The sequence below is a fragment of the Artemia sp. Qi Xiang Cuo genome, chromosome 17 (genome assembly GCF_049724085.1).
Source record: "Artemia sp. Qi Xiang Cuo chromosome 17, ASM4972408v1, whole genome shotgun sequence".
Taxonomy (NCBI): domain Eukaryota; kingdom Metazoa; phylum Arthropoda; class Branchiopoda; order Anostraca; family Artemiidae; genus Artemia; species Artemia sp. Qi Xiang Cuo.
In genome coordinates this window covers 53,482,349-53,508,226 of record NC_142810.1, presented here as the reverse complement: position 1 = coordinate 53,508,226, position 25,878 = coordinate 53,482,349, and the positions used below count along the sequence as shown (strand labels likewise).

Below are 25,878 nucleotides of genomic sequence, written 5' to 3'. Positions count from 1 at the left end.
TGAGGTAGAAAGTTTATTCAAAATGGTATAATAAAGAGGCTTTTCTTGAGCATCCCCCCTACTTCTCCCTCCCCCCTAGGAAAGGTTATGACTGTGAGAAGGCCATATTGATATAATGGGAAACAATAATGAACTAAACAACAGTAATAGCGCATAATAAAAATACCATTCGATGTGAAAAAAAAGCTAATATGAGTTGACACCATATCTTAACTTTGCAGTTTGAAATCGCTATTTTCAATATTCTCATTTTGAATTTTCAATTAAATAGTTCAATAAACTCTGTGTTGATAGCTAATATTTTTCTAGTTTATATCTAGCTATAAAGATAATTAGCTTCGTTATTTTTACTATGTAACTAAGGTGCTATTTCAAAAAAAATAATAAAATTTTCATTTGATTCCACAGTTTCTTGAACTTAACAAAACTATCGCCCGAGATGTTGCAAGATTAGAAAGGTAAGCTTTTAGCTCTAGGGATTGACCCTGGAAAGTGGCTGTATAAAATACAAAATATAGGGAAAATAACTGTTATTATGTTTTTTGGATTCGAGCAAGAAAAACATTAATACTTTTGTCATCCCCCTTTTAGTTGAAGTAAAAAAAAAATTCATTTTATTATTTGGTCTCAAAGCCTTTGTTTGAGGTTTACACCCCTAGTTCATTTTCAACATAACTTGATGGCAAGCTCCCATACAACTGAAATCTGTCGAGTAGCAAGACTAGCTCTAGCTGTGGCAAGTGAAACGTTATCAATTCTTTATGTAAAGATTCGGTAAGGGCATTTGGGTTTGTTATTAAATCACATATGAATATATATTAATGATAATTATTATAACTAATTAGTATAATTATTAGACCGCGGTGCCGCGCCAATGAGGGAAGACCGGCGGTGGCGGGGCCGAAAACAGCGTACCGCCGCCACGCAGCCGTTAAGATGTTGACGGCGCGCCACCGGTAAGATGGCGGCGGCGCGCCGCCGGCGCGATCAATGTTGAGCGCAAACATTAATGTTTTCATCAGTCTTTCTCAAATCACAGCTTAAATTTACAGCAGATTCGAGCCTATTCATGAGTTCAAAAATTCACAAGTCGCTGTCTGGAAACCGGTCTTCTTCGTTATTCATCAAGAGAAGTAGAAATCTGGTAGAAACGAAATGGCTGTGGCATTTCAGAACCCTTGCATAATAGTTGAAGTTTCTATTAGCTATTTATTCTTAACATAAACAGTTATCAAAATTAGTAGTTTTTTTCATCGAGCATTACTGCATATAAAAATTCAAATACCGTATCACAAAATTCATCGGTTATCTGGGTAAAAACTTTCAATATAAGTTTGAACTTAGAAGCTTTGTCACCTTTTAGTTTTGTCACCTTTAAAACAGTTGAAATGGGAAACTTTGATATTGATTTTTTTTTTTTTTTTGCTCTTTTGGATTTCTCAAAAGCCTTCCTTGCATTAAAAACTGGTTTTTAATAACAATTTAAAAAATAATTTTTTTTTTTTTGGCTTCTTTATAGCATATATGTCCTGAGGCTAAGGCTGAACTATTGCTTTTTTTTATTGCTTTTGGCTGCTCTTTTGGATATTATTCACTTTTAATCTTAGGGATTTACTCAGAGTTATAAAATGGTAAGTACCTAATTTCAGCAGCAAAATTATAAACTGCATCTAAAAGGAGTAAATTTATCAAATTGAAAAAAAATGATGAACACTTCAATTACAATGAAACAAAAAACACTTAATGGTTTATTCGGTATGAAGAAAAATGAAGTGCCAGCTATTTTCTTAGGTAAAAAATGAAAAGCTCATCCGTTTTAAATGTAATTAAATGAAGTCATATGCAGACTGAAGTAGCTCCAGGAAGATGTTGCGATTTTCTTCCTAGTTTGTCACTTTTAATCCAAGCAAAATGTTGGGAGGCTTAGTATCAGTTATTGAGTTTAAGCTTTGATTTCCAAATGCTCACAAAAATTACCAAATTTGAGAAAGTCGCAACAATAAGTCACCTGTGGTCAAAATACTCAGACTCATCTTTGATCCCCACCCAGGCTCAAAGCCTCTGCTATGGTCATATCCATGGAAATCTCCAAAGAGTTTCTTTTTAAAATAGGATTCAAGCGTAGTTAGGGGTATTTAGCCTGTTTTGCTTTTCTTCAAAGCTTTGAAAAAGTGTTATAATATTCGAAATGTTACATTTGTACGTAAGAACGTTGCAACATCTAGTACCCTGAGGTCATAAGACTGTCAAAGGCTCCTCCTTGAACCTCCCAAATTGAAAGCTTTTGTTATGACCTGGCCTTTTAATGCAACTTGGACACTGGACCAAAGGCGCCATTGTCACTCGAGCGCAACGTTAAGTGGGGATGTCGATATCGCTTTCGTCACATCAATTCGTTTTAGTGTGAACCTGCCTGGTACTTACGAATGAATTTTTTCATAGTAAACCTATTTCCTCAAAGAGAAAAAAACGGGTTGGACGCATGAATTCTTGTCCCTTTGGACGATAAAATTATACACGTGCTGGATCAATTATAACTCAAGAGAATCATGTTAACTATTTTAAACTTTTTGGCATCCCTGCTTTCAATAAAAATAAATCAAGGTACTATCACTTAAATATAATAACTCCCTATGCCCCCCCCCCCCTCTTGATAATATCTTGATAGGATACCGTCTCTGCTTTAAATAAAAAAAATAATTAACCTATTGGTATCCCTGATTTCAAAAAAAATCGAGGTATTATCGTTTAAATAGATAGATAGATAGATAGATAGATCGTGTATTTCAAAAAGCCCAAGAGCCATATACACAAAAAAAATATGAAAATAGAAAAATTACAACAGAGCAAATTACAAACACACATTAACATGAATACATAGCGAAAAATACCTTCTGGTAAAATACAAAAAAAAAAAAAACTTTAATTCCATATAATTAATAATAATTAATTGTAAAAACATTTCCTTCTTTTTAATCCCTTCTCTATGTACGCACCAATACGAAATATTGTGGTTGGATTACTACTTTGTAAGATATTTGGAAGCAGCAAAACAATCCCATGTAAGTAATTTTCCCTTAAATCAGAGAGCACCGGGCACTTTCGGAGAAAATGGTCCAAATCTTCGTCCTCATCCCTACAAAGAGGGCACACATACCGACCATCAGGATGTACTATCCCCCTGTCGAACACCATTTGTCTACTCTGGATTGGAAGGCAATTCGTCCTAAGCTGAATCCATCGACATAAAATCATAGCCGGTAAATTGAATTTAAAATAAATTTCCTCTCCAAAACTAGGATTAACCTGATTATAATGATTCAATGTAGCAGAATTTAAAACCAGCCCTTGCCAATACTGAATTTCTTGACCCTCTAAGATAAATCGTACCTGGCTTACTAAATTTGTTGGTAGATCAGGGGAACCAAGACCGTCATTCCATAAGTAAGCCATTCCCACACTTTCTAGCAATGACCTAATTTGGGATGGCCACGACCTTTTCGAATCATAGCTCAACATCTGATAATAAGCAGCACTTACTAGTCTGTCTTCATTGCACCTAATGATCTTCAACCAAAATCTAAGCATCAAAATAGACCTACGTAGTTTTAACGAAAACAGGCCCATATCACCTTTCTGAACCTGTGAATGAGTTGTCTGATGTAATCCAAACAGTCTTTTATAATACTGGAGCTGGAGGGACTCCAACTTCTGTGCCGCTTCTCCGCTCCATATTCTAATACTGGTAAAATTTTTGTATTAAATATTCTTTTGTGCATTTTTAGGTTTTTAATTCCCATTATCGTCGGATTTCTAAAAATTGCAGACATGGCCACTTTACCTCTATTAATTAATTCATCAACATGACTCATTAAATTTCCATTTTCCGATAAAACAAATCCTAAATATTTTATTCTTTTACTTGCTTTAAGTTCCTCATTATTAAATTTATAATTATCTTCGCCACTTGTTTTCCTTTTTTTAAAAATAACAACTTCACTCTTTTCAACATTCAGCCTTAGTTTTTTCATCTGCAAATAATCATCTATAATACTCAAAATCGTATGCAGATCTTGCGGTGTGCTAGCCACCAAGGCAATATCATCTGCAAATAATAGTAGTGATAGTTTATGGGTCCCTAGACTAACATTCGGAGCCCATCTATTCTCTAGATAATCAACAAAATAATTGATAAAAATGTTAAACAATTTAGGAGAAAGAGTGCTGCCTTGTTTTACACCCAGCTTAATATTGAAAAACCTAGAAAACCTGTTACCAACTAACACGATTCCACTCACACAAATATACATATTCACTATCAACCTCACAAACAAATGAGGGAGGCCAATTCTAACCAGGGCATCCTTAAATAGCTCTCTGTCGACACTGTCGAACGCCTTGTGGAGGTCCAGAAATCCCACATAAAGACAAGTTTTTCCCTTTCCGTATTTATCAATTAATGCCTTTAAAATAAATATTGTATCTACCGTCCCGTACCCTGTTCTGAAACCTCCTTGTTCTTCATGTATTATATTATTTTTATATAACCATTTAGAAAGCCTTGTATCTAGTATTTTCTCCATTATCTTACTTAAAGCAGGGACTAGCGCTATTAAACGATAATTTATGTGCAACTTAGGGTTACCTCTCTTAAAAAGTGGCATAAGCAATGATCTCTTCCACTCATTTGGCCATTGTCCTGAAGTTAGCACCTTATTACAAAGAAAAACAATTATCGACATAAAAATTTAAAGAAAATTCTTAAATAACTTTATTGGTTCACCATCGACCCCCGCAGCCGAACCTCCTTTTAAATTGTTGAATACAAACTTAACCTCATCATTACTCACTTCCCCTACTAAATCATAATCATGTTCCTTCATGGGATAAACAACCATCTCTGTGGTATGTGTTACCTCTTGTATTTCTGCGCAATCACCTTCCAAGCTTTTTAGGTAATCAGGCCATGAGTTGGCGTCAGGAGCCACCTGTGTCTTTCCTTTTTCATTTCCAATATCATTCCTTATATAACCCCAAAATTTCTTAAAATCTTTATTTCTAAAATAATTTGCAATATCCAGTTTCTTCTTAATCTCAAACTCTTTTTTTCCTTTTAATTAACCTTTTGTAATCTCTTCTTTTATCTTTATATTCGGCTAATCTTAAACTTTGCTCTTCAGGTTTATCACAATCTTTTAAAAGATTCAATAAGTATCTGACCTTTTCTTTCATTAACTTACAGTCCAAATCAAAATATCGCTCGTTTTTATTTTCGTTTTTATTCAGATTACACGATGCTGCACAACTGCAAATTATTTCATTTAACTCCATAATTATACCATATATATTTTTTCCATCTTCTTCTAACGCTTTCAACTTATTTGTTATATGCAACTTCATAAGCTCCCTTTTAAATGTTTCAAAATCATTATCAGTTGAATCATATCTAATTCTTTTTCCTAAGCCCTCTAATCTAAGCTCCCCATTAGATAAATTTCTAACTCGAGGAACGACATCCTGAAGCTTCCCAGTCTTCAGCTCAAGCTTAATAGCTCTATGATCGGATCCAACTAAATCTAGTGCATCAATACCAATCGATTCAGGTACAAATTTCGTATTAATCAGCGCATAATCTACAACACTTGGAGTTGGGCCAGAAAGGCAAGTGAACTCGCCCAGACCCTTATCATTTCCAAACCTTCCATTTGCAATGATCAGACCATGTTCCCCCCAAAGTGCCAGGAGCTTTCTTCCCCAAACATTTATTTTTCTTTTTTCATCCTTATTACTTCACAGTATTGTACAACAAATTGGGACCAAATCTCCTAAATCTGGGATTAATAAATCTGGAACCTCAACCTCAACGCCGGTATAAGCATTGAAATCCCCCATCAAAACACACTCAAAATCACTATAACTTTCTTGTATTAGCGACAGTTCATCATCTAAAATTTCCCAAGTATTTTCTCGACTAAACGAACTATTTTGTGGAGGGATGTACACAACGCCAAAAATTAATTTCTTCTTATATTTAGAACAAATGCGTAGCCAAAGTAAATTTTCAAATCTACTATTAACTCTTTCATAACCATCAATAGCTGATGATTTAATCAAAACCATAATACCACCATAATGTCTATTATTTTTTGCTGGTTTACGCACAACCTGTTCAACCAAATACCCTGGGAGAGGTGATATAGGAGAATGATCGTTCCATGTTTCAATAAACGAAATCACATCAAACGAAAGTAATTCATCATATAAATAAGGTAGCTTATCACGTCCTTGTATGTTCCATGACACTAAACTCAGTATATGGCTCTTTATTTCCTATGCGTCTATGCTTTCTGTCAGTGCATTAATATCACTAGCCATTTCTTGGAGATCCTCGTTCCTGGCCTCTGTCGAAGAAAAGACAAAATGGTAATACTCACGACTGCGACTATTAAGATCTGTTAGCACTCGCTGACTATTATCAACAAAATTACGGGAAAAACCACTGCGAGGTCTTCTGTTAAGTCCTTCTCTTGGAGAATGGTTTCATCTGGGTGCAACATTACGAGTGCCTGGTCGATGTAGGTCATTAGGGCTTATAACAGCACTAGCAGGTCGTTTAGTTGCCGATACTGCCTGAGAATAGGCTGTTGATGGTATCACTGTCTCGGCATCGCTATTACTGGCATTACTATCTAGCCCCATCGGGATAACAGCAGGGTAATTTGGGAGTCTAGCACTAGGGGGTGGACCAATATTTTTAACTGGCGCCAAGTTACAATTAACCTCAATCACAGCCTTTCCATCGTACCTGAAGAGTCGGCCTTGGATAAACAGCTTGTCACCTCGTAGCATTGCATCACGGCCGTCGTTCTGTGCAAGATTCATAATTTCCTTTAAGTGTTTACGGGCTTCTCTTTGTTTAGCTATGTAATCTGGGGCCACCGATAGACCTCCCTTTCTCAATAAGGAACTATTTCTTAAGATATAGTCTCTGATTTCGACCGAGTTTAGCTTCACTACTACTGGCCCTGATTTCAATCTAAAAATGTCACGTTTATCATATCGACTTATTTTGAGAGAAGGCATAGCACGGTTTAATAAATCCATTATTTCTTGCTTCACAGTATACCCACCATGGTGTTGCGGAGTATAATTATAAATAATCAAATTTGTTCTTTTCTGCTCTGTTTCGAGCTGGTTGGCTCGTTCAGATATGATTACTAGGTCTGATTTAACATTTTCCAGCTCTTTTTTAATTTCTTCATTTGTCTCAACATTTCTAGATAGCTGTGTACTAATGTTATTCATCTGTACTTGTAAGGCAGCAACGCTATCCGAAAGTCCAGGAATTGCATTAACTTTCTCTGAAAGCGCTGGTAATAAATCCAATTTGAAATTTATTTCTCGCAAAAACTGGGCATTTTGCATTTTCTCGGCCTCTAATGTTTGGTTTGCCATTTTCACACTTTGGATCTTGTCAATGTACAAATGTAGTCCTTAATTGATTAAATGAATCTGATTTATTGACTTAATGTTCGCTTCACAAGCACTCGAATCGGACTGAAATATGATAGCTCCCTACACCCCCCCCCTCTGGATACCACCTTGATAGGATGCCGTCTCTGCTTTAAATTAAAAAAAGAATTAGCTTTTTGGCAACCCTGCTTTCAATAAAAAAATTCCGAGATATTATCATTTAAATGTAATACCTCCCTACCCCCCCCCTCTGGATACCACCTTGATAGGATGCCGTCTCTGCTTTAAATTAAAAAAAGAATTAACTTTTTGGCATCCCTGCTTTAAATACAAACATTTCGAGATATCATCAATTACATGTAATACCTCCCGACCCCCCCCCCCTCTAGATGCCACCTTGATAGGATACCGTCTCGGCTTTACATTAAAAAAATAATTTACTTAACAATTAACTAGGTCATTATATGGTTCAAATAAACACGCAAAATAACGTTAAACAGCTTAGTTTTCCTTGAAAAAAAATTGAGGGTAGGAGTAAAGCGGTACAAAGACAACAACAAAAATGTCGAAATTATTCAGATATACCTCAAATTATTCAAAAACTGAGTTATAGATTCGCCGCGGTATTCAATAAGATCCAAAGAATCTAATTAAAAGAGAGCACACACAAAAGCCCAGTAGTCTGTATCATAGGCCAGTAGCCTATGAGAAATCGGAAAATACCCAAGACAAAGAACAAGTCCCAATGGGGGCCCTTGGTCTATTTAAATATTTCAATGGTTTCCCTGGGAATTCGATATCATTTTCTTCCGTCTCCACTGTAAATGAAAAAAATGATTATATTTTTGGCATCCCTGCTTTCAATAAAAAAAATGAGGTACTATCATTTAAAAATGAAAGCACCCTATCCCCCCCTCCTATACACAATAATTTACATTTTTTTATGAATCTTATTTTTGGGGTAACTTCCGTTTCAATCTTTAATTCCCCAACCTTGTACATAGCTTAGTCTTAAGCTAAATTTTGTCTCGATAGAAGGATTTTTTTTTGTGGGGGGGGGGGAAGTTTTCAGAAAGAAGATTGTATTTTCTTTAATCTATCAGGTGTTCAACAGTTTAGTATTAAACATTAAGAAAATCTTATCTAAAAAGAGCAAAAGAAAAAACCAAATCTGCAAACATACAATTCATCTGTAGAAATAATCTGTCGGCTATCAATTTCAAAATCCGACTGAAGGCTGAAGCTGTATAGTAGTGAATGCGTTCTATAATTCTATTCAACTTGAAAATAAAATTCTTGACTACGAATGATGTAAGAAATAGCAATGGGAAACAGCATTCGAAATGATTTAAACTCATTTCATAAAGACGAAGAACTGTTTTTTTTTTTTGTCAACATATGAAGAACTATGTATATTGCAATATTTGCAATTGCATATTGCATCTGTCTTGTTTTTATGCAAAGTAACAAAAGAGGCGAAAATTAACGAACAAGAGAGGTATGCAAAGTAATATTTGGCAGGGAAAGTCACTGGTGATAAATCGCTAGGGGTGACACCGTGATTGCGGGTTATTCGGGGAACCATTTTTTTTGGGGTGACGCATAGATTTTCGGCGAAATACCCGAAAATTCGGTGATAGTGCAAGCCCTGCTTGAATTCTAATCAGGAAAATCGAAATACTAAACCACACGAGAAAGAAAAACTCCTACTTTGCGGTTGACGCAATAAAGAATTGCCGCAAAATTAATTTAGAGTCAGCCGAACGTCGTCGCCTCTGCTGGCGGTGGCGCGCCGGTGGCTTATCGACACTTCGGCGGCGGTCGACCGGGCCTCTTGTCGGCTGTATTCGGTCGATCCGCCGGCGCGGCGCCGGGGTCTAATAATTATTGTTGTAATCAATAATAAATTAATGCTATATAAATAAAATAATTTATAATAATAAATAATTAACCAAATATAACATATTAAATCAAATAGTTATTAAGCTTTTGGGCGAAAATCTTCTCTTTATGGGTAGCACTGTTTTTAAAATTCACCGATATAACATGATAATGTCAGAAAAGCAACAAGGCACATGATCTTGAATTAGCAATTGCTGCGGGTGATAAAATATAAAATTAAAAACTTAAGTTTGTAGTCTTAGAGCACTTTTACTCCCAAATAAATCCAATGCAAATAAATATACATTCATAAAAGTACACAGTAAACAAGAAGTTGAATTTTAGTATACAAAAATATGATTAAATTCTTTTGTATATCTATTTAATTTCTGATTTGATACGGAGCTATATTGAATTAAGGATTGAATTAGATATTATTAAATTATAAAGAAGTTATTCGTAATTAATGTATTACGTTTAATTAATTCATAATTATTATTAAGTTTTACTTATAACAAGATTCGTTTTTTTCAATTTAATTTCTGATCGTTTTTTAAATAATGCTGGGAAATCCGGCGCCCCCTTCACAGCAATTTCCCTTCCTCTATGGAAAGATCCTCCCACGTTACGCATGATCTTGAATTAGCAATTGCTGCGGGTGATAAAACATAACATTAAAAACTTAAGTTTGTAGTCTTTTAGAGCACTTTTACTCCCAAATAAATCCAATGCGAATAAATATACATTCATAAAAGTACATAGTAAACGATATTACACGTAAACAAATGCGCAGGTCACACTCTCCTTACAATCCGCTGTAACAAAATGTTGGAATTTATTCAATCTGATTTAGAAAAAAGCATTTTAAGGGCTTGTCACACGTAGCTAATTTCGGGAACCGATTTCAGCATCAGTGGACAAACGATAGCGGTGAGAAAAATTTGTTGAAAGAAAAATTTATTGCTCGAGATTTTCACAACAAAAAATCATGGACACAAATTGTCAACTGGAGTTTATTAATAGTTGCATAATTGATCTCAGCTTTGTTCTCAGCTCAGTAGCGGGGTCTTTCACCACAGGCATCTCTGGCTGACTACTTATTTGTATCCCTAGTTTTTATGATGATCATGATGAAAATCGGCGCTGATTTTGTAAATCGGTGCCGAAAAATAGAAAATTTTTCATGCTCAAATCGACGTCGAACTATTTTAAAATCGGCGCTGATTTGGAAATCAGCTACATGGGCCCAGCCCTTAAGGGAAAACTGGGTATGCTTCTGATTGAGAGAAAGTTACCGTTTTACCGTAGGATATATTCGTAAGTTTTTATTGCAGGCACAAAATTAACTCATTTGGGAAGGAAATGGGGGGGGGGGGTAAATATCGTAAAAAGGGGTACAGATATGAATAAAAGCTTTGCAATTGTGTTTATCGTATTTGAAAATACTTGAACAAACCTGAAAAACGAAATTTTCTAGGATCTTTCTTTTGTTTTTGCTAAAATACGAAGTTTTTAGGGCAGAATTTCCTTATTTTCAGTGTTGCCACTTTGGAGTGTGAAAATAAATAAAACTAAGAAGTTAAATGTGACTATTAATTATTACCAATCTGGACATTCCCAAAGACAGCCAAACTTTCAATGGAGAACTGCACCTTCCAGAACAATATTTTACTATTGTGCCGTCTGGCTGCATATTCTAGATCTTCAGCGATTTTATCCATAGCCTCCACTTCACACCTCCTTAATTTATATTTTAATGCTTTCTCCACTTTGTTTACATTCCTCTTATTTTCGAATGATCCATCACTCGAATATTTCCTATACAAGCCCATCCTCTTCTCTACTAGACTAAAAGCATTTTTTGCTAATATTTATGAGTGTTTCCAACTCATTTTTGGGGTTTGCTATCGATTATAAACGCGGGTTTTTAGAAAAAATTGTATCATGGAATGTAGTATGGAAGTTTTAGCTGCAGAGAGCTGTGTGAAGGCTTTGTGAAGGATGTGTGAAGGCTTAAATGATTACAAAAAGTGGCATTTTTATTGCAACAACAAACAGAATTTCAGCTCCTTGGCTCCGTGACTTAAGAAGAAGTAGCTCCTGTTTTTCAGCTCTTTGGCTCCGTGACTTAAGAAGAAGTAGCTCCTGTTTTTCAGCTCCTTGGCTCCGTGACTTAAGAAGAAGTAGCTCCTGTTTTTCAGCTCCTTGGCTCCGTGACTTAAGAAGAAGTAGCTCCTGTTTTTCAGCTCCTTGGCTCCGTGACTTAAGAAGAAGTAGCTCCGGTTTTTCAGCTCCTTGGCTCCGTGACTTAAGAAGAAGTAGGTCCTGATTTTCAGCTCCTTGTCTCCGTGACTTAAGAAGAAGTAGCTACTGTTTTTCAGCTCTTTGGCTCCGTGACTTTATAAGAATTATCTCCTGATTTTCAGCTCCTTGGCTCCGTGACTTAAGAAGAAGTAGCTCCTGTTTTTCAGCTCCTTGGCTCCGAGACTTAAGAAGAATTAGCTCCTGTTTTTCAGCTCCTTGGCTCCGTGACTTAAGAAGAAGTAGCTACTGTTTTTTTTTATCCCAATTGCAAACTTTGACATTTATTTGGCTAAAAACTAAACTCAGCGCTCGAAAGCAACTCGTAAGAGTTCTACGAATTTTTGTCGTATAAATTTGAATGTAGTGACTGATGGTACCATTGTGGCTAACTCCATTAATTTATAGATGGGTTGAGCTGGAAGACTAGAAGTTCGATTATTAGTGTTGAAACGTTTGAAAACTCATATCCAAAACTTCATCTCTTTAAAGCGGGGGGAGGGGGAGGTTGGCCCTTCCTTTTTTTCTTGCTTTGCTCTTAAAACGTCAATGTAAATTTCTTTAGCCAAATATTGGATTAGGAAGTTTAAGCAAGCGGTAATGATAACTGGCAATACAACTCTACTACTACTAACAACTCACCGCAGCACCATGCCGCCTAAGGACAACACAGCTACGCATGCTCCTCCTCCATCCCAATCTATTCAAAGCCTCCCTTTTTACACCCTCCCACGAAGTTCCCATTTCCTTTAAATCTTTCTTTATGACTTCCTCCCACCCCAAACGAGGACGACCTGCTTTCCGTTTAGCCCTAGACGGTTGGCCAAAAAGAACAATCTTCGGCAATACAACTCTGGAAAGAATTAAATATTTTAGAAATGTATAGACCTTGAAAATTAGATGCTACCAAAAACCGTTCGACTGAATTTCAGCTGTGGCTTCTTGACTTACAGATGTAAATGTTATTCTTCTTACGTGTTCGGTACGAAACAAGATTATAAAATTATTATAATAGTGAAATTGCCTCTTCGATTTAAGTTTTTCCAGTTTGAGGAATCTCCCGGCCACTATTATTAGTATTTGAAGTTTAAATTTTCAAATCCAAGAGATTGTACATTATGAAACTTAGTTAATTTCTCGTTGAGAGGTATCTATAGTTTTTGCTGAAGGTCTCCCTAAGATTTTTCCGCAAGAAACATATAAACATCTTAGAAGGGAGCTAGTCCCTACTCGTTTTGAGATGGGTGGATAATTGGAGATACACTTCACCAACGCAGAAGGAGACAAGGATATTGAAACTATACAGGAAACTTCTGGAGTAAGTAATATTCCACCAATGGCGGAATATTTCACCTGCGATAGTTTCTCAACTTCCAAATACTTTTTTCTTTCTTGGGGTTTGCTATCAATTATAAACGTCTGACGGTCCCGAAATAAAACATGAATTGCGCTTTTTTCATGTTCTTGCTTATGTAGGTTCCTTTTATGTTCAGCTGGGGGCTAATTTTTTTTGGCTATTATATGGAATGAGAATATGGAAATAATGGTTTGCCATCATTGTATTGTTCAAAACAGAACAAAGGTGGTAATTTTTAGAATAAAGAGCCCATTTTTTCAATTGAGGGCTTGCGTTTCCTGTTCTAGCTTTAGGGAACTGACTTAGTTTTTTAGCGACTACTGTCTGAACAAAAAACCTTCAACGTGTATTTTTGCAAAATTTTCGAGATGTTTTTCATTTTTTTACTTATCCTTTACTTTATTTTTGCAAAAAAAAACTTTTAAAGCTTTGGTTATTTATTTCGAAATAAAGGTGCCTGAAGGTCTGACGTTTTCACAATTCTAAAATTTTTCCTAAAAACCAATGACTAAGCTGTTCTCAAATGGAGGATTGGAAGGGAAATGTATGTCAGAAAACTCAAAGTGTTAGTGTACATACCTTACTGGTCTTTCCTTTGAGTACAGCTTGGCAATTGTTAATAGGGATCATTTTAGAATTGTGAAACCAGCTTCGTTTTTTTTTTAAAAAACAATGATGACAAAATAATTATTTACATATTTTCATTCCTTATAATAGCCAAGAACTGAACATAACAGAAACCTACATAAAGAAAACCTGAGCAAAAAAGTGCAATTCATGTTTTATCTCGGGACCGTCAGAAGTTTATATCGGATAGCAAACCCCAAAAAGGAGGAAAAAAAATATTTAGAAATTGAGATACTATTACGATTAAAATATCTCGCTTCTGGTAAAATATTTTTGGCAATTATTTCAGAATTGCAAAAATTGCCAGATGTGACCTATGGATGTAATGGTGACGAAATACAATCAGGGGTTCTGTTTAAGAGTACAGGGGGAAAGTAAATCAAAAGCTTCCTATATTTTGAAAAATAAGCATTCTGGGTATTTGAATTAAAACCCTCCCAACATATTTTGAACAATACCTTTTTTACATATATGAGAAAATTGAAAAGAATTCTTGCCCCCCCCCCTAAACTTACATTGATAGGTGAAACTAGCTACTATGTTGCAGTTTGGATATTTTATGCCTGAGCCTATTGTCCAAGTTCTGGGTGGTTCTTGAAGTTCTGACTGGTTCCTAATAAATAATACATTCTAAAAGAAATTTCCCGGCATCCAAACATTTTATTAGAAAAGAAACACACAAATCGCTAACTAATATTCTTTTTTGTGATTAAGATATCTATAAACATCTTTTTGCTGAAATAAAGAGAAAACAAACAGTGATAAAAGGGACAAAAAAAAAACAAAGTTATCCTGTCCAAATGAAAGAGCTAGATTCAAACTTATAGATAAACAAACTGTGCAGTACAAAGAGTGGGTTGTCATCCCCATTGATTTAGTTTCTGAACTTACCTGGATAATTGGACTTAACTGGAAGATAAGAACTTAGCTAGAGGAGGAGTCAGAGATTTTTTTTCCCCCCGAGGAAGTGTATTAGTAGTTAAAGTGTCCCTTGTTTTTGGTCGCCCCGAACACGCTAATATGCGTCAGGACCTATTTTGATATTGTTAGTATTATATGCACTTTTGTTTTGTTAGTATTATATGGAGATTTCTATGTTATGTTTTTATTTTACCCGTTTGTTAATAAATGAAAAAAAGAAAAGTAATACAATACGCAGACACGGAAACAGCCACCAGACATCGAACGAGAATGGGAGCCATCGAGATACAGACCTCAGGGCCATATCCAGGATTTTTTGGAGGTTTTACTAAAAAAAAAATTGGGGGGGGGGGGTTACACAAAAAAACTCAAAAAGCGCATACAAAAATTTTTTATGCCCATTTTTGTTACGTTTTTACGATTCAGACAAACATTTCGGGTGGGGGGGGGTCAAACCCCTCCCCCCCCCCCCCCCTGGATATGGCCTTGACAGACCTAAATAATCGGCTTGACCTGCTCCAATCACATTACGAATAAAAAACGCAAGGAGATCGCCAAAACACATGCTTAATATGTAGTTTGTTATAAATCATTAAGTGCATGGTCGCGTCTAAAGGCAAGGGGTATGGGTAACTTATAAGAGCACTGGCACTAGTTCTGACAAAATAAAAACTGTCAATGTCATCTAGTGTTTCAAGTATTGCGTTTTGCCAATTACACTAATTAAATTAACTATTGTTATTATTACGCTTTTCCATGTGTCACCAAACTCTATATGGTGTGGATAGTTATTTTTGTCGACACTAGCGCCAGTTCCCACTCTTATAAGCAATGTATACTCTTTGTTTAAAGGTTTAATTCATGTTTGATCGATTCTGCGTTTTACTGTAAATACAGAAAAAAAATCGCATTTGGGCTTTCAAGGTAGAATATCTGGTCCATTATATTCATCAAAACTTATCATAAGTGCATTATGTTTGTCATTCATACATGCTTCCTTCAGTTTTTTTTACAACTTTGTTTAAAGAAACCGTCCGAATTAGTATTTTATGTAATTTTTCTTTATAATTTTGATTTCAGATGAAATTTTTTTTTTTTTTTTTAATTTAGAAAGACAAAAAACAACATTTTCGTATGCTTGCCTTCCTTCCTCAGGGATGTTTTCAGGAATTGCTTTTGAGGAAAGAGGAACTAGTTCGAAATCTACGCCAACATTGGTGAATTATCTAGAATCATATAACATATTGCTTGGAAAATGGCTAAATTTTTGCCATTAGGGCAAGTCTTCTAAAAGACCAGCAAAGTAAAAGTTTTCGACAGAAAGTCGTATCTTTACACTAAGTTATTTTTGTGTGTTTTAAGTTTGAATTTCGCTCTTTACTTTAGTCAAGAAAGCTTACTATTCTTTCATTTAAGCAATAATAAAAGGCACAATCTGATTTCCTTCTTTATCTTTTGACAATCTTTGATGATTATTTTTCCTTTGCAAGCAAATGCCTCTACAGCGATGTCTCCAGTGAGCATCTCTCTGGCAATAATGTTTCCAAGGGAATATGTGACACCATAACCTTTCCATTAATCGCATAAATTTGCACTTAAGATGCAGAGTGAATCTTCTCGTGGGGATTTTATACCCTCCTTTGTCTTTGAGTTTTGTCACTTTGGCATCACCAATTCCGTTTCCGTGGGTATCGTTCCATTCCCTCCAGCTCTCTTTCATAAACAGTACATATGCAAGTTTCTTAGATGCTAAAGCAAGTTCTTTTGCTGAGTGTTGACCACCTTTCATCGTCCCATGTTTTATTTCTGTTGATAGGATATCTGTTGAATGTAAGCCAGTCTCATTGCTTATGCAAAACTGGGCCTAGAATAGGTAAAACACTTATAAGACACCTAAGATTCAAAATAAAATACGACGAATTTTAATTTTAATAATTTTTTAAGGCTTTGTGATGGAAATAAAGAGTGAACTTGAAACAAACACAAATTTTTTCTTCATTTTATGGTGAGTCTTCCTTCCTTCCCTACGTTTCCTTCATGTTACCGATGCCTCTCTACGTTTATAATTTCTTAAACCACATTGGCCTGACATCACATAAAGAAAGAAAAAGCTAGCAAAAATGGTTTTTTTTATAGGCCAAATGAAAGTACTGAAAAAAAAACACAACAAAGCGAATATTACGAGAAGACAAACGCCTCTCTTCTTCAGCGCGAAACGAAATAATGTATTTCGTTTACAAAAAATAATTTGTTTTTGGATACATTATTTTGTTTCGCGCTGAAGAAGAGAGGTGTTTCTCCTCTCGAAATATTCGCTTTGTTGTGTTTTTTTTTCAGTACTTTAATTTTGCCTATAAAAAACCCCAATTTTGCTCGTTTTTCTTCTTTTTTTTTATTTCTTTATCTACGTTTATAAGATTATGCAAAGCTAGCCCTTAACGGAGGTTGCAAAACGGAAATCGGATGTGTTCAAAAATACTTCATTGTTTTATGTTCTCATTGAAGAGCCAGTTTTATAATCCCACACACATACGAAAATGTCACCAGTCGTTTTATTTGCGCCAATTTATTGACCTTGTATAGGCCGCCAAACTATAATTTTTGCTTGGTTAAAATTTCAATTTCGCTCATTATTTCCATCAGAAAAACCGTTTTTTTATAATTAGTTTTCACGTATTATATATATATTATATATCATTGCATTATATATAACTTAGACATCACTATTTGTAGGAGATGCAGAAAAATATGAGTGAACAACGCGAAACTTGCTTCTATACTTAGGATTCTGAGAAGACATTCGCCGTGTCGAACGGTACTCAAAACGATAATTTGCCAAACCCGTTTCGAACTCCGTGTTGGATTGCGAAGGCCTGAAAACTAGGCTCTTAATGGTCGGGGTTAGAAACCCGATTCATTTGTAAACCCAGTGATCCTGCTTTGCTGTATTATCCGTTTTTCAAGATTGCACTTGTAATTCTATAACAATAATCCGATTTCTTAGAGAATAAAATGAGTAAGAAAACAATAATACAAAAAAAACATAAGTAAGCTTATGAGATTTAGCCTGGGGCTGCCAAGGTCATCCAAGGATTAGAGGGAGGGACCTAGGAGGCAGTTAAAGAGCTCCTAAATATTATAAATAGAAGTTTTATAAACTTAATAAAGGAGGAAAGTTGTTAAAAAAAGGTTTAGTTAGAGAAGAAATCTTGCATTGGGGGGCTGAGACCTGGCCTCCCAAGATTTTTCTGGCGCCCTTATTCAGTTTTTTTCTTCTTATCTTTACCCACAGCTGGGGAAAGACTTTCCCTAGCTGTGCTGCCGCCCAGCCACAGCGCCCAGGGCAGCTTGCCCCCCCCCCCTTGAATGGTTTTCATTGCAGCATCCATGGAACAACTACCACAAAGAAAGAATGCAGAAATTGTGTCTATGATCAAATGCACGAAAATTGTAACAATATAAGCACACTCAAAGAGAAAGCTCAAAAACCAGCTCAAAAACCTCAGTCATTAAATCAGCACGAAAGTAAAACCCCGGAACGAAGAAAAAAAACAACATTGAATTTCAAAAAGTCACTTGGATATTTAAAAACAAACTTGGAATACTAGGTGACAGCGATTTAAAGGGGGGGGGGATAATTTAATGGGAAGTTAGACATTAATCCTGGAAATAAAGGACAGAATAGAACTTTTCTTATATTTCTATGTTTTGCGATAAATTAAACTTGTTTTAAGGATCTTTGGGCCGTTATCATTTGGAAGGCGCCTCTTAATTCAGCTTTGGTTGATGAGAAGGGGATAGTTTCTGGGACCGAAAATTAGTTATTGCTATTCAACCAAAGCTGATACAGCTGAACCCTTGTCCGTCATTCATGGTTAGCGAAACTACTTTCTTTAAAAGATGAACCCTTTTGCTGCAAAAAAATCTTAAAACTAAAAAAAGAAAACTATAAATTAAGACATATCTTAATTATATATTTTAACTAAGCTTATATCTTAACTACGAATTAAGAAATAGTTGATGAGCGTTCATTGAGTAGTAACAGAATAATTACAAAGCAGGAGATATCGCCTTTCCTATGGATGGTGGAGGAACCCAGAAGCAAGTCAAACAAAATTGTTCTATTAGAAACTCAACATGATTTAGGTTTCTGAGACTGCTTGATCGACTGTATTTATAATGGACATGTGACTGTCTTTTGAACTTTGCCTATAAATGATATATATATACGTATAGAGTACAAATAAATAGTAGTTTAATAGCGACGAAGACTATTATGCCTTTCCATTAGAAACAACAAATAATAATTAGAACAATAGGGATTTTTTCCGTAATACAATGGAATTCCAAAAACAGGATTATTGATTTAAGAGTCAAAAATGAGTATGTAGCTTGACAACACTAAACGAATCTATAAAGCTGTAACAGAAATATGTAAGAAAAACATTTTTACTTCATAATAAGCTATACAGAAAAATTGTATGTAACATATTTTGAGGTGGTAAAATTCTAGTTTAACAACTTTTTGCTATCTTGGAAAGGGGTTAGGTTAGGAAAGGGGTTAGGACAAAATTTAAATGATTATTTCGACCCTATGTCCAAGTACTGTCCTCAGCATGACACGAATGAAAATAAAAAAAGGAAATGTACATTAAAATACGACAATTATAACAAGGGCTCTAGCAGTGGCGTAATTTTGTCAAAATCCTGGGGGGGGGGGGGCAAAGTTGAAGCCAATTATCCCAAATGAAGTAAAAATGACAGTAAAAACTGAAAAATTTGTCATATATTATCATACAGGAAAAGATATACCACAGAAAACTGACCTGTTTCTCTGGATACTTAAATTATGCAAGCTTGTATTGATTTTGAAAAGAGTTTTTAAAGAAACTAAATTTCAGCTGAGGGGGCAAACTAAGGTCTGAGGGGGGGGGGGCAAACTTGGGTCTGGAGGGGACAGTTGCCCTCTGCCACATGGCAAATTACGGCCCTGGACTCTAGTCCTGGTTGGACTTCGTTGAAGTAAGGATGCTATGGATGTTTTTTTTTTTTTTTTTTTAATGGTCGTATATCAATGTAAATTTCTTTTCTGTATTTTCATTTGTGTTATGCTGAGGACGGTCATTGGACATGGGGTCGAAATATTAATTTAAAGTTTAGAATTCCAATGTATTACGGAAAAAATTCTCTGTTGTTCTACTTTTTATTTGTGTTTAAAATGGTAGTTTTGAAAAACAAAATTATTAGACTATTAAAAGGCACCCAATTATAGGCGCATATGATCAAAATTCGTGAATCGTCTGAAACACCGAAATTAGTGGTGATACCGTCAGCATAGATTCCCCTTTGCCAACCTGTAAAGACGTTATCCTAAAAACTTACTTCTTTGGTTTTAGTTTTGGTTGTTTCTATCGTAATGGAATGTCAGTTCTTGTAGAGTGAGCAATTGAAAATAACAACAAAAAGTTTATCATTCTATTAGTTTAATTTAATGCTCTGCAGTTCATTCTATTAGCTTGGTGAGAATTTTTTCTGATAAAAATTTTTGCGAAAAAATACAGATGAATAGTATTTTGGGCATTTTGAAAAACGAGACGAGTCTTTTGCCGAAAGATAAAACTGGCTCCAATCCAAAATATCCAAGTGCAACCTTCTGCACAGGTTTACCAACCAGTGAAAAAATTCCTAGATTCTGGTAATTCTTTAGTTTATTCAGTGATTTTCTTCAATAACCTTGTGGTTAATAACTAGTTATCAATAACTTTGTGATTTTTTTAAGCGATATAAAAATTCGCTAGAAATAGTGCTAAATCACTAGGGATGGCAACCCTGCTTCTGCATCCCTAAATCATCCAATGGTGGAGACAATCACCTAGTCAGTTTTGCACTTAATTTAACAAAACTTCTAATAAGTAAATCTGAGGTAATTGCTGATTGGAAAATCATTGAATTCAAAAACCATGCAGCAGACAAGAACCTGCCAGAGCCAATGTTGTTTCATGTGGAATATCCAATGACTACATGGGCGCCCATAAAGGGGGCAAGAGGGGCGCCAGCCCCCCCCCCCTGGCTGAATGACGGTGTCATATATTTGTATCAATTCAAAAAAACTTTCCACAGAATAAGTTTTCAAAGTAAAGTAAAGACCTCTATTAAGCCAAAAATGGGCAAAAATAATATCAAATAGTCTTCCAAGCGTTAATCTACCACAAATCAGTATCAACAATTAAGTGAAACTCAAAACAAACATAAATTATAATAAATAGTCGACTGAAACTCAAAACGAGCAAAAATTTGCATTACTAGGGCTGACAACCTCCATGCGTTTTCAAGACCAGAACATAACTTAGGGTTTACAAAAAAAATAAAAAATGACTGTGGATTTTCAGTTTGATTTACCGATACTAATATTTATTCCTCAAAATAAAAAATGGGTTTAAAAAAAGGGGAGTAAATTTTTTTTTTACTTATTTAAGTAAAAAAAGTGAAAACATGTAAACATATTTGTTTTCAGTAAAGCGCAAATTATGTTCTGGTCTTGAAAAGGCATGAGGGTTATCAGCCCTACTAATGTTAATTTTTGCTTGTTTCGAGTTTGACTCCGGTATTTATTCTAATATCTGTTCATTTTGAGTATATTTTTGTACAGATAGCGTTGTGTGGCTGGTTTACGCTTTGAATTTTTGACTTCATTTCTGTCTATTTTTGGCTTAATGAAAATCGTCTGTCTTCTCTGAAATGCTTGTTTTGTGGAAAAAGTTTTTTAGATGAATTTCTGTTTGTTTTTTTATTGACAAAGTCATTTTCATGAAATAAATAATATTTTATATCTTTTCGGTTTTTTTTCTATAAGAATCCGTATTTTGGCATAATTGTGGGGGTTGGACATGTCCAATATCCGTAAAGACATAGTTGCTGGACCGTTCTACTATGCTGAACAAAATAGTTGTCTAAAAATTTTGACTGGATGTGTTTGGGAAATAAGTCGGCTTGAGAGACGGGCTGATTGCCCTCCAATCTCTTTTTGCTCTTAGAAAGGACACTAGAACTTTTAATTTTGAATCAAATTGGCTTCTTTAAATGTTTCAATTATATTTCTAGTTATTATAGAGTGGTTCTGCCTATGATATTTCTTATATGCCTTTTTGAAAACCGGCATGTATACAGTTTTTTCGTTTAATTGTAACACCCCTTAATCACTTCCTATAAGTTTCACTTTAATACTTTTAGCATTATTAGTTACAGTAACTGTAGTTTTAGTACTAAAAGTATACACATAGTGCCTTCTGGCTAGTTCAAGATCCCCCACAACTTACTCTTAAAGATCTAACTTAATAATATAAATTATTCTTGAGATATTGCTTTGTCACCTTTTAGAAAATTGACATGCTCATAGTTTGTTTTGATTTAGTTCAACGTCCACTTAAATATTTCTTATATCTGATCACTGAAGACACTGTTGTATTCTCTTTAGACTACTGGCTACAAAATGACTGTCTCACAATTTCGATGGCTTGTGCTTAGGGAGAAGAGGATATCAGGGAGGAGGTGCTATTTTCTCTCCATCACGCTGACTCTTAAAATTGAACTAGAACTATGCATTTTCCAATCAAATGAGCCTCCTCTAAAGTTCACAAGACCACCTCTTGATAAAAACCTTACATCCCCTCTGGGCATAACTTAAAACCCTTATCCCCATACTTTGGGGTAGTGTCAACCCCAAAGGCCATGTTATGAGATCTTTGGACTATTTTTGGACAAATGGGTATCTTAAAATTTCTATCGGATGCATTGGGGGAAAATATGACGTGGGGGGGGGGGATACAGCTGCACTTGGATAAATTTGACTCTTAAAAATGGCTCTTCAACTTCTGATTTCCAATCCAATGAGCTCCCTCCAAAGTTTATGCGACCACCGTTTCCATAAAAACCTTAAATGCCCTAGGGGTATGCCTTACAGCCCTTGCCCTGAGGACTGTGAGGGAATTCTCATCCTCAAAGACATAATTTCTGGACTTTTAAACTACGTCAAACAAAATAACTACTTCGAAAATTTGACTGGAAGTGTTTGGGGAAATTATGGGCGTGGAGGGGGGGGGGTTGATTCCCCTTCAATCACTTTTGACTATTAAAGAAGGCACTAGCCCTTTCAATTACCAACCGACTGAGCCCTTTTAAAAGTTTCTACGACACCAAATGGCCATCTTAAAATTTCTATCAGATACGTTTCTAGAAAATACGACGTGTGTGGGTGTGTGTGTATGGGGGGGGGTTCTAATAATAATAATAATTTATTTTTAAACCACATCATTTACAAAAATGATAATTGTGGAGTATAAAAAAAAGTAGATAATACACTACATACATGAGTACATAAAACTTAAAAACTTCGCAAGAGCGGAGTAACCAAAGAAAAGAAAAACATTCAAGATACAAAAAAAAGGACTACAGCAAACGAGTAAGGCCACTGTGGGCTGGCAGATACTTATATGTAGACTGGGGTAGTTTGCCGGCAAGTTCCGTAAGCCTTGATCCAATATCCGGAAGACTGTAAACAGATATGAGATTCCGATTTTATATCATGGAGGCAGATACAATAGAAAGTGGGAAAACCGGAAATAATATGAATGAAGTGATCTGATGTCTTTTTGGTGAAGAATAGGGTAAATTCCAGACAGAAATAAAACCGAATGATCTGTAAAACCGAATATAATTTAGCAAGAGACTTTCTATTGTATCTACCTCAATTTGAAGCAATTTTAGAATAAATAAACTGAATTGTCATCTTGCAATCAGTGATGACGAGCTTTTGGAAAGATTTTAATGTTTTATTAACATTGATACCAATCCACTGGCAAGAAGGAACCGACGGGACAGAAAAAGATCCGCAAACTAGAGGGGTTATACTATTACTATTAAATGAGAGATATTCACACTTTGAAAGATTAAGAGAAAGTCCAATCGTAAGAAGTTTAGATGGTATTATTGTAATAGACACAGAAAGCCCCTTTTTGGTCCTGATGATCAAAAGGATATCATCTGCATAAGCGAGATAAGAGATGTTAACGGAATTAAGAATGCAAGAAGATGGGATAGAAAAAAGAACAGATGATATACAAAATTGTAAAATAAAAGGAGAAAGGACTGCACCCTGCCGGACCCCACGCCGCACTGGAATTTTGCTTCAGGAAACACTCATGTCCATTTTAATCCGCAAAAAGAATTGGAATACCAATATCTAAGAAGAAAAATTACCGAAATGTTAATACCATGACTAAAAAGAATAAAAATAGCTTGGGAATGGGTAACGGTGTCAGAGGCCTTGGAGAGATGCAAGGCGCATAAATGTAACTCGAATCCATTTTTAGTCGCCTCGGTAAGAAAATTCGCCAAGACTCGATGTACTTGCTGGCAACCTACCCCAGCTGAAAACCCGATCTGGTTTTCACCGAAGTATGCGGTAATGTTAACTGAAGGGAGGAGAATATACTCGCAAATCTTACTCATATTGCAAGAAACCGTTATTGGCCTGTAAGATGCACACTCAATCGGAATTTTTCTTTTTTAAAATTGAGGTAACTCTTCCGCACAAAAACCTTTCAGGCACAAACGAGGTACATAAACACATTTGGAAAAGAAGTTGTAGATGTTGGGCAAGAGGTGGACAATCAACCTTTAGGTGTTTGGCACTTATGCCATCACCATCATTAGAACTTGACTTGAGCTTCTTTATAGCTAGTACCACCGAAGATAAATGAACTGGGAGGATCTGGTTCTGTCGGAGTGAGGTAGGAAGTGCAGAAATAAGAAGCTTCATAAATGTAGCATGAACGAGATGGTTTACGGTGTTAAAAATCTGATCATAATAATAGCACCAAGCAGCTGGGCTAATTGGGTTACTCGTTGAAAAAGAATCATCAATTTTATTTGAATTTACTACCTTTTTCCAATCTAAATTACTTGTCGGGAACTTACAAATTTTAGATTTTGCTGATCGTATATACTTTTTATACTCGAGTTTAGTTTTCTGTTTAAGCTCAAATACTGCGCCGTTAAGTGGCCGTCCGCAAGTCTATTTGCCTTCTGATCACTTTGACTCTTAAAAAGAGCACTATAACTTCTGATTACCAATCCAATGAGCCCTCTCTGAAGCTTATATTACCACCCTTTCTCTAAGAGCCTTATAAACCCCCAGGGCTTTACTTACAACCGTTGCCCTGAGGGCTATAGGGGGGGGGGGGGGTTTATCCTCAAAAACATTATTTCTGGACCTTTCAACTACACTGAACAAAATGGCTATCTAAAAAATTATGATTGAATCTGTTTGGGGAAATGATTGGTGTATGGGGGAGGGGGCGACATGACCTCCAATCACTTTTGACTGTTAAAAAGGCCAGTAGAACCTTTGATTACCAATCCAATAAGCCCCCTGTGAGGTTTATACAACCACCCTTTCTTTAAAAAACCTTATATCCAAACTGGGCATAACTTACAACCCTTGCTATGAGGGTTGTGGGGGGCTGTCATCCTCAAAGTCTTAATTTCCGGACCTTAAAACTACACTGAACAAAATAGCTATCTCAAAGTTTCGATTGGATGTGTTTGGGGAAGTGATTGACGTGGGGGAGGGGGATCTGGTTGCCCTCCGTGAGCTCTTTTGAAGTTCCTATGACAGTTCTTTCTATAAAAAGTGCCCTGGTCTAAAAAGAACAATATATCGTGCCCACATCGCTCTTTACTTAGGCTGCGCTAAAGCGCTGCCTATGAATTTTGTCTTGATATTTCAATTATACAGCCCTGGAAGTGCCGATTAGACCAGATAAGCACCCCCCCCCCAAAAAAATTCAGTCTATGGGCGCCCATGCATGACTATGTGGTTTTCATCAAAGGAGGCAGTTGTAACCCTCGCCAGGGCCTGGGACCAGCATCTAGCATACTCGAACTCTCCAGACAGTGTTGCTAAACCCTGACTAGCTGAGCTTAGCCTTGAGTCCTTAGACATAGCACTGACAATCGATCACCTACTTTGGAGGAGAGGGCAAGACCTTAAGGAGGGCAGCTTCAAAAAAATAGACAAATTACATGGGAAATATAGTAAATAGTCTGTAATGCAGAAATATATTTTGGTGCCGGGGAGAAACGGGAGGGTAGGCTTGATTCCCCTCATCATACGCGCCTGATAGCATTCCACCAAATTTAATTGCAAAAACCATAATCGAAACCTATAGTCCTCACCAACACAACCAGAAATAATCCTTTTAATATCATAACGACTACTACACTAAACAAGGGTTTATAGCTAGCTTTCATAAGCCATT

General features: G+C 35.8%; 1 protein-coding gene and 1 pseudogene across 1 annotated transcript; both read right to left on the bottom strand.

Moving 5' to 3' along the window:
- Window positions 1-6,330: 6,330 nt before the first annotated feature.
- LOC148942343 (uncharacterized) lies at window positions 6,331-7,455 on the bottom strand (annotated as a pseudogene).
- Window positions 7,456-15,040: 7,585 nt separating this feature from the next.
- Window positions 15,041-25,878, bottom strand: LOC148942342 (uncharacterized). Its single transcript, XM_089103118.1, has 2 exons — window positions 25,796-25,878; window positions 15,041-16,424 (listed from the first exon to the last, which is right to left on the bottom strand). Exons 1-2 carry the CDS (start codon window positions 25,868-25,870, stop codon window positions 15,972-15,974), a joined length of 528 nt encoding a protein of 175 aa, XP_088959244.1. The 5' UTR covers window positions 25,871-25,878; the 3' UTR covers window positions 15,041-15,971.